The sequence below is a fragment of the Hirsutella rhossiliensis genome (genome assembly GCF_020360975.1).
Source record: "Hirsutella rhossiliensis strain HR02 chromosome Unknown scaffold00014, whole genome shotgun sequence".
NCBI classification, from domain to species: Eukaryota; Fungi; Ascomycota; class Sordariomycetes; order Hypocreales; family Ophiocordycipitaceae; genus Hirsutella; species Hirsutella rhossiliensis.
In genome coordinates, this window is record NW_025408680.1 from 1,002,192 (window position 1) to 1,012,456 (window position 10,265).

At 38.7% G+C, this 10,265-nt stretch overlaps 1 protein-coding gene across 1 annotated transcript; it reads left to right on the top strand.

Annotated features, from left to right (window-relative positions):
• Positions 1–3,539: 3,539 nt before the first annotated feature.
• Positions 3,540–4,751, top strand: HRG_10000 (heat-labile enterotoxin alpha chain domain-containing protein; the record flags this gene model as incomplete). Its single annotated transcript, XM_044868471.1, has 1 exon — positions 3,540–4,751. One exon carries the CDS (start codon positions 3,540–3,542, stop codon positions 4,749–4,751), a length of 1,212 nt encoding a protein of 403 aa, XP_044716468.1.
• Between the last annotated feature and the right edge of the window lie 5,514 nt (positions 4,752–10,265).

Below are 10,265 nucleotides of genomic sequence, written 5' to 3' on the forward strand. Positions count from 1 at the left end.
TACTTCGTAGTTGGCTCCAGTATGGTCGTCGATAAGGTCGATACGATACGATACTGTCAGAGGGAGCAGACTGACGGTCTAATCCGCACACGTATAAACTCCGGTGAAAGAGGCAGGTCAGACACAAGGACTTGAGTCAGGTATCGATACAGTAGAGGAACATTGCCCTAATCGGGATACACGGGAATTGGCACTGATTCAGGCCACCACGGGTCCCAGATTGGTATCTATTCGTATAAATACCCCCTCAATGTCGCACAGATAGATAAAAAACATGCATCATCGTTTGGACTCAATTGTGCCTGCCCTTATCCTTCCGCCCGCGCTCTCAGCTTGCTGAGAGATACAATACGATGCTGATATCGACATTGCAAGAGCATATGTTCATGTATCCAAATTGAGCTACCTCCCGCTCCGTATCACTCCATTTTTCTTCCGGTGCTCCAAACATTCTACCTTCTCAGCAGTGACCCTCGTGGCGTTGTTGTCATACACTTTGGAGGCCGCCCTCGTGGCGGAGTCGGTTCAAATCTGGCCGGGGGGGAGGTCGAGACCGGCAGACTAGCCCATCCTGCCTTACCAAATGGGGCACACAGCCTCTAAGGACCTGGGTCATCCCTAGCGGAGGCGCTCCCGTTATTTTACCTCCGCCTCGAAGCACCCAACCCGTGTGGGCGATATGACAAGCATGCGACGATCTCGCCCGATGGTCGAAAAACTCTCGGGCCGCCTGCGCAACGCGTCAGCCACGCAACCAACACCTCAATAACGCCGCAAACTCTCAACGTCACCGTGTCCAACCCCTACGGTATACACCAACCACGATAGGCGACAAGATGCTCAACGTTGAAACACATATGCGCAGACAAGATAGTAGAATACGGGTTTTCGTCCCGGCCTTCGGCTATAGGGTTTTCCTATATTGGTAACGGATAGAGGCTCTAGGGCTACGGCCGGCTAGTGTAATAAACTACTACTACTACTACTACTCAACAGTGTCCTCCCCCAGCCTCATTCTTTCCCATGATGTAGTTCGCCGTGCTCCAGAGAATACTCGCTCTGCCTCTGCACTCATCGCGGGAATCGACAGAACATTAACTGCAAACTGCGACCGTTTCGGCCAACGCTTACGCTGTTGCGTATCTAACCACCATTCGAGGGCAGGAATCTCGATGAGGATGGCCAGCTCGCTGATGTACTCTCCGTATTCATCCCTGCTTTGTGGCCGTGGAAAATTCTTAAGCTTTTCAGCAATAAGGTCAAACGTTTCCTGGCTACCTGAGGAGGTGGACACGCCCACGAGCGGCCCGAGAGGCGCTGTATGCGCTGTGATATTGATGCCGGCTGGCCTGCTATGGCTGCGCTAAAATAGGTCAAAGCCTGTGAGCAAAGAGCTTCTGATCCTCCCTCACGCGTTGAGGAATTATATGGCCGCACGGCAGGCCCATGCTGACAATGAAGTTATAGGGGCAGCGGCCCTGTGGTATGCGTAGCTGCTTCGGTTTCTTCTAGTACTTAATTGCAGCCTTACGGCACTTAAAGGGATAGTCAGCTTACCGTAGTAACTATAGCTAGTTTTTTTTTATTACTCGCATGCAGCCTCTAGGGCCATTGCGAGGCTAGTAAGGGGAAGCCCCCTACTAACAGTCCTAGCTAATTATATAACATTACGGTTTATAACTAATTAGGGAGGATTTTTCTTTGTATAAATACAAAGATAATAAAGGAAAGGTTAGTCTAGTTAGTCCTACGCTGTGTTTTTCCCCCCTATTGCTAGGTTCCTAGGCCCCCCCCTATTTTTTCCTTATATCGAGGATCGAAGTAGTTGCTAGGGTTAAGAGGCGTTATAGCGTTATAGCTATAGTAGCTTGTCGTTGTATAGCCCGAAGGCTGTTCCGCTGTATGGCCCGGGGGCCGTTTCTGCCCCGCTGCAAGCGGGGACTGTTAGTGCTGGCCGGTTAGGGCTGGCGGTGGAGCAGCTAGATAAGCTAAGGGGGGGGGGGGGTAGCGGGATTCGAACCCACGACCTCGTAGAAGAAGCGGGTCTTCTAGGCGCTTCCACCACTACACTATCTCCCTAACTATAGCTAGTTTCTAAGGTTATAAGTAACCTAACATTGCCCCCCCCCTTGCTCACCTAAAAATACGCTAAAAATATTACTATAGACCCCGCTATATTATACTATAATTAGCTAGTACCTTATTTACTAACGTATATAATTAGCGAGCTAGATAGATAAGCTAGACGCCCTTAAATCCTATATAAAATAGTAATTTCGACCTTATTATAAAATTTATTAATTCTTAGTAATATTTAAAGAAACTTCGTAAGTTTATTTAAAACATAGTAATACTACTACTATAATTATTTAGATATTTATATATATTTCTTAGGGCAGTTATTATTATTTTAGTACTAAATAGCTATTTCGTACTATATATTCTTATTTATTCTATAGCGTAAGTAAATATTAAGATTTTAGAGCATTAAAATAATATTAGTACCTTATAATAAGTTTATTATTTTAGTTTTAGAGAGTTAAGGGATTTTATAAGGGGGTCGAAATTACTGTTTTATATAAGATTTAGAAGTGCTAAGCTTACTTATCTATCTAGCTTACTTATTATACACGTTATATATAGGTTAGTATTAGGTTATTATTAGTATTAAGTGTTAGGGATAGGGCTTCGAGTTAGCTTTAATATAGGTGTTCTTATTAATATAAATGTTTTAACTAATTATATTACTCTATTATAGGTCTATAAGAACAGTGTTAGCTTAACTTCTATAGCGTATTATCAGGTGAGCGGGGGGGGGGGCCAATATCAGGGGGACTGTATTCTCTACTTAACCTGTTAGACTAACCAGCTAAGCAAAAGTAGAGTGCACGTCGAAAGACCCACCAACAAAATATTATTATATATACATAATATTACTGCCTTTGGAATTACTTGCAAGGCTGCTGACTCCACCTGGGTCCATCTCTCTCTATATATACTACAGTATGGACTTACCGCAAGCTGATCAACTGCAAGTCTTGTTTGATAGGCAAGTCGACATCACTTCTTTTTATTAATTCTTCTTTCCTACGTTCTTTTGCGTGAGCTGCGTCTCAAACTTTCCAGCAGTTATGTTGTACAGACCCTGGCCTTTATCCGGGACCCTATATTGGCTGCTATGGCACGGCAATAGTCTCGGAAATCCTGTGAAGCCCGATTTGGCACCAATGCAGGCAACTCCACCTATTGCATCATCATCACCGGAGCAAGGCCCTCCACTACTGGCAACTAAGGAGCTGCGACCGCCATTGCCCCTCGCACTAGAAACAAAGCGATCAGCACAAGATGATGATTATTTCTATCGAGTCGACTCAAAGAGTCCGATATTAGTAAAGTCCCAGGGCGGATTCCTGCCCTCAGTCGGGCGCCCATCAACGGACGATTTTGATATTTTACGTCACGCTCTTATAATGCGATCAAGAACTGATTCAAAATTCTCATCCGCCTACGTTTCTGTGGGGGACACAACTCTTGAAGCCATGACTCTCACGGACGGCGAATGGCTTTACAAAATTCACCCGACACCAAACTTTATCAGTGTGGCTGCATCGCTTGGTGAATATGGCCCTTCGGGAAGTGAAGGTCATTTTGTAGCCTTGGGAGGGATACGGTGGTCTCAGGTAGCTGGCTGGTGGGCGAAAATATCTCAAGTCACCCCACAAATGCAACCAGCCTTTCAACCAAACCCTGACTACATGCCAAAAGGCGTCCATACAACGAGCGGAGGAGCGCCTCAATTTGTCCGGCTGCCTCAAAATCTCCTCAAGGATGCTAAGGAGCCATGGCTCTCACTAGATCCAAATAAACCCGGCGCACTCAGTATTCCTGACCGAGTTCGATCTTTCATGGGAGAAATATCGGCAGAGGTGGGCTGGGATGGTAGCTTCCCGTTGATTAGTTCTCCAGACGAGGCAGATGAGGAGAGAAAACAGAACATCACGGCGAACCCCCCGGCAGACGCTGTGGAAAACGAGGCCATCAAAGTAGCCGAGGAGCAGAAACAGGTGGACCAGATGTCAGACGACGAATCACACCTCATTAAGGAGCGGCTAGACGATATAGCCAAAGCCACCTCGACGCTAGTCGCCTCAAGCACAACGATGTATGTCCTTACTAAAGCCACTTGTTTTTTCATGGCCTTTGCCGGGGGGTTAACAGCTACGGAATTCCTGGGTTCTGATAAAATTGCATCGACGGCTGCTGAGAGCTTTCAGCTAATTTCACGACTCGTTGCGACCCTGAGTCAAGATGCACTGGTTAACCCCACCTCAACGAAGCAATTTCTGCACCGCCTTGACGGGATCATATCGGAGACCTTGGGCCACGTGGAGGAGCAGACTCAGCAGGAGATTAACAAGATCATAATGGAAGTCCCGGCAATTCTATCATCAGGCTTAAGTGTACCGCCAGAAGGCCTTGCGACCTTGCCACGCCCGCCACGCGACTGGCAAACTCATCTGCCGTCACTTGGTTCGGTCATGAATGACATAGTCTCAGGAGTTTTAGCAGACTTCATCAGAGGTCTAGCGGAAACAAACTCTGCAGTGTTGGAGCTTCCAGGAGGAGTACTAACGGAAACATCCGGTGAAGAACAATGGACAGAATTCATTGCCATGGAAGAAGTCATATTGCGTGAGGAGGCCGCCGCAGTTGAACGGGTGATAAATATTATCGAGAATCTAACTTTGTGATTCAGCGGTGAGACGGGGAGACTAGTAAAGCCGTGGCGCAAAACAAGGATCGCTGTCCGTTCATATAAAGTTTTAGGTCGGACAATATAGCAGCTAAATCCCTAGATGTCTAGCCTTAGGTTATACCTATACTCTAGGGGGATGCGTCCTACCCTTAAAATATAGTTTAATTAGTTTATATTAAAGTCTCTAGCTGTTATTTATAATATAATAAGGGGGTATAAGTTTCTTTGAAATTAATTCCCTATACGAAGGCTGCGACTAAAAGAGATGTCCCTTACCTAGGTTATATGCCCCTAGGGCCCTTGGCCTACCTATTCTCTATAGCTCTAAGGAAGGAAGGGAAGCCCTTCTAACCTTCTTAGCTAAAACAGAGATAGGGACAGCGAAGTAGCTCGAAAAGGAGTAACCTAGGGGCCCTAGGGCCCTTAGGGGGGGAAAATACTATACGGGAGGAACTAGACTAACCTTTCCTTTATTATTGCCTTTATAGCTACCCTTTCCCTAATTAGTAATAAGCCCCTAGGCTCTATAGCTAGCTAGGACTTTTAATAAGGGCCGAGGCTGTTACTAGCCTCGCTATAGCCCTAGAGGCTATATATAAGTAATAATATAAAAAGAAAATCCCCCTCCCCCTATCGCTATATATATTAGATTTCGTAGAGATTTTATACTATCCTACTTAACCCTACTAAAGAAGTATTATAGCTAGTTAATTAAATTAGTAAATTCTTAATTAGTATAAAACCTTTAGTATAAGTAAATTCTAACTAAAATGCCTCGAATAACGCGAAGTTAAGTAAAGCGGGCTATTACGGCCTAACCGACCTATTAAGTAGTAGCCGCTAGGCCGGCTAGGGCCGAGACTAGTATTAATAAAGCTTAGTAGCTAAGCTAACTAATAAGGCTCTTAGGACCGCTAAAGTAAAGACTTAATAAGGTTATAGTTATAATAATAATAAAGATATAGTTAATAGTTTATATAATAACTACTATACTTAATATATTTAAAAGTATCCTTAATATCTTTATTTATATTTATAAATTAGTTTTTATTTAAATATACTAAGCGTACCTTATAGCGTTAAACTTATATTATATATTATTATTAGTATTATTATTATTATTAAGATTATACTAAGGACCTAGCTAAAAGTATCTAGAACTTCGATATTAAATAAAAGGGAAAAACTTAAATACCTAAGGGAAAACCCTCCCCTCTTTCGGTATAGGTCCGCCTTAAATAAGGTCTTAGTAGTAATATATAGGAAATTTACGCTAGCTACCGCGGGCTTCTCTTACGCGTTCGCTTTTTAGCGTAGGCCCTCTTAGGCTATAGCCGCTTCTATCTAAAGCGGCCGCGGCCTAGGCTCGCTAGCCTAGGCCTAGGGTTATAGGTAGTAGTCTCTTTCTAAGGGCCTAACTTATAGGCGCCTCTATTCCTTATAGCTCCCGCGTCGCTACCGCGTAGCTATAGCCGCGTTAGCCTATCGGTCTATTAGTTAGTAAGGTAGGTAATATCTAGTTACCGGGCCGGGCGCTAGTATAGGTTGCTCCTAGGTAGGGCCAGCTAATTAAAATTCGGTTTACTAGCTTTATTAATCGAAAATCGGTTCCTATCTAGCTATATAACTTCTTAATTAAGGGCGCGGCGGTCTATATTTACTATCTATTATATAGTTATTAATTACGCGCGCCTAGCTTATATATATATATACTTACCCTCCCTATTACGGGATACCTTATAGTCGATAATCTAGGTACCTATAATAATATCTACTTTACTTAGGGAAGTTAACTTTAACTCTTTAAGGCTCCCTATAAAAAAAGGAACCTAGAAGCTACTAAGAAAACTCTAGGAAATTACCTAGAAATCCTAGAAATAATAACTAAGCGGATTATATAGATATTTTATAGAGATTTCCCTTAGGGATATATTATATAGGGAATATACTACGATTTCCAAAGTAATAATTCTCGTAAAGAGAGATATAAGAAGTATATAAAAATATATAAAGGTGAAATTAGAAGTAAGGGGTCGGATAGGTAGGGTAGAGAGATTTAATTTTTACGGGGGCAGTAACTACGGCAGGGGAATAATTATTATATTTCCTTAATTATCCTTCTTTCCTTAATCTAAAGCCCCTCTTTATACCTATCTAGTATCTTAATTAATAAAGAAGATCCTGCTTAAAGAAGCTACTAATGTCCTTTTAACTACCGAGCTTTTTGCTGGTTTTTCCCCTCTTTTCTAGCAGTTAGCGCTATATCCGTTTTATCTTTCGCTACCTCTATAGGAAGCTATCGCTACTTCTGCTTCCCCTTATGCCCCTACCCTCCTTTTTATACCTCTTTTTAGCTCCTTCTTCCTTCTTCTATACCGGGTGTTTTTAGCTTCCTTAGTCCCTCTTACTAAGGGATATCTCTAAGAACTACGAAATTAGGCTACGCTTCGTAATAATAATAGCTCCTTAGGGATTATACTAAGATTTCCTTAAGAAGTTACTATAAAACTATAGCGGGGAAATTATAGAGAAATACTTATACCTACCTAAGGAAAATACTAGGAAATACCGTTAATACGCCGTACTACTATTATATATTTATAAGGTTAAGATATTACTTAGTTAAAGCCCTAACTAATATCTTACGCTTACTATAGTATATATAGAAGATAGAGAACCTATTAGATCTTAGGCGGGTAGAGAAAAATATAAATATTTATTACTACTCTTACTTTAACTTATAAGACCGGTAGCTAGTTTATATTTAACGCGCGTAATAACGTATAGTAGCTAGTCTATATAATACGTTTAATTATATATAGTAGCTAGTCTATTTAGTTACCTATTAAACCTATACTAGATCTAGGTAAATAGCTAGGTTAAAGTACTAGCCCTATACTAAGGGACTAATATATAATAAATAGTAGTAATTTTAATCCCCTTAACTATCTATTCTCCTAAGGTCTATATTTAGTAGAACGGAAGATAAAGAATAAGAAAAGGGATAAGTTAACCTTAACTTATAAACCCCGATATCTTCCTAAGAAGAAAAATCTTACTTACGTACTAACGAATACCGGCTTCCTAATCTCTTTTTATAGAAGAAATACTTAGGGAACTCTAGATAGAGGTAGAACTTTAACGTAAAGGAAATATAACGACTATATTAAGATAAAATAATCTATACTAGGTAAACGTAAGCCTAGTACTAAACTAGTTAACTAGTCCTTAAACTAAACTATAGCTTTAGGATTCGAAACTAAAGAAGGGCTCTTAAGAAAACCTAATTATTATTAACCTCGCCTATTAGCTTTAAGCGGTACTAACTAATAACTAGGGCGGGATATATCTTTCCTAGGTAATATAAAACTAGATCTTATTTACCTTAGATAAAGGGCTAGAAGATAAAGATACTACCGCCGATATAAAAGAAGAAATAAAAGAAATAAAAAATAAGATCCTATTTATTCCTAATATAATAAAAGTAGAACCTATAAGACTAAGTAGTTTACTTAAAATACTAAGGAACTAGCTAACTATAAGAGCAGCGCTATAAACCGAAATATTAAATCTAATAAAGCTATCCTAGTTTATATACGCTTAGATATTTATCTTTAGAACTAAAGGCTTAGACTAGCTATTAAACGTATATATAGACTTTAGTATAGCCCGCTCTATAATTAAGGAAGACTAGCTTAACTACTTTAATAATATAACCCTTAATATAACCTAGTAAGTCCTACTATCTAGTATAGGAAAAAGCTAAACTAAGGGTTAAGCGACCTTAATAATTAATATCCTAGGGAAATAAGGAACGGGATTTAAGGTTAAGTAATTTACTATTAGCGCTTAGGTAGTCTAAACCCTATTTATAGGATTATTACTTAAATAAGATTTCTTAGTACTAAATAAAGTTAATATCTTAAACTCTAAGTAAATAATATTTATTAGCTTATATAGTAACTTAATAGTTATAGCTTACTTAACTTAATAGGGCTATGCGATCTATTATTAAGTTATATACTAAGCTAATATTAACGTCCTTATATATAAGATAGAACGCTTATTAGTATAGATTAAGGATATACTAAGGGATTATAATATAGTATTTTTTCTAAGAGACTTATTATTAGCCTATAACTTAATCTAAGGTATAACTCTAGTTATAGTAGTTAATACTACTACTCGCCGTATTAGATTTAAGAAAGGATAGTACTTAGGAATACTAATAGACCTTAGTAATAAAATATAGTTTTTATAGATCGACCTACCTAAGGAAACCCTAGCTAAGGTAACTTTAATTAAAGAGCTAGCTATATAAAAGACTATAGAATATAGCGAACTATACTAAGATAATAATATATTAATAAAAACCCTAGAAGATAGGAGCCCTAAGTCCGCTTAAGGGGAACTCCTTTTATAAATATATAAATAAACTCCGAACTATAAGATCGGGATTTTATAAGACTATAGCCTCCTAAAGATAATTACTTTAAAGGATATTAAAATCTATACTAAAGACCTTATATTTATAGAAAAGATTTAATATATAGTCGCTTCCTTTCTAACCTTATAAAAGGACTAAGGTACTATTAAGGTCTACTTAAACTACTATATATATATTCTACTAGTAGAAAATTAATACTTATAAAAACTAGCTTTTAAAGCTTACTTACTTAGCTAAAAGGATAAAGCGCTAATTAACTAGACCTATAAAGACCTATACTAAAAGGGGTATATAAAATAAGCTATAAAGGAAACCCTATTCGCTTACCTTATATTTATAGTTTAGAGAACTATATAGAGCAACGAAAAGGGCTAAATAGTAATAGATCTACGCGCTCTTAATAGCGTAGCTATCTTAGACGCCTACTTAATACTGCTTTAAGAAGATATAATTTAAAAGCTATAGGGAAAACGCTTTATTTCTACTATAAACGCTCGGTCTTTCTTTTATTAGTTCTTTATTTATAAGGAGTATTAAGAAAGGTTTATAGTAATTAGCTATAAAGGCTTAGAACGACTAATAGTAGCCTTAATAAGATATAAGAACTTATATATATATATCTAATAATTTATAAACTAAATCCTCTAAGAATATATAGAATATTCCTTTAAGTATATCGATAATATTATAATATACTTAGATATAAAAGATAACTATATTTATTACCTCTAGGCTATCTTTTAACTCTTTATAGACTATAAACTAGCCTTAGCTAGATCGAAATTATTCTTAGTCTACTTATCTATAAAACTATTAGGATTTCGAGTTAATAGTATTAGCCTAATAAATACTAAAGAATAAGTATAGGTATTATAGGATATAGAGTTTCTAAATACCCTATAGGTACTAGAAAAGTAGCTCGGCTTAGTTAACTAGCTATAGTACTTAGTAGCTTACTTCTCTTAAAAGGTAGAGGCGCTTTAAGTTTAGAAAATAGTAATACTTAAGGAAGTATAGGATAGTTAAATGCTACTTAAAGGATTAGTAAGGAATAAATATACC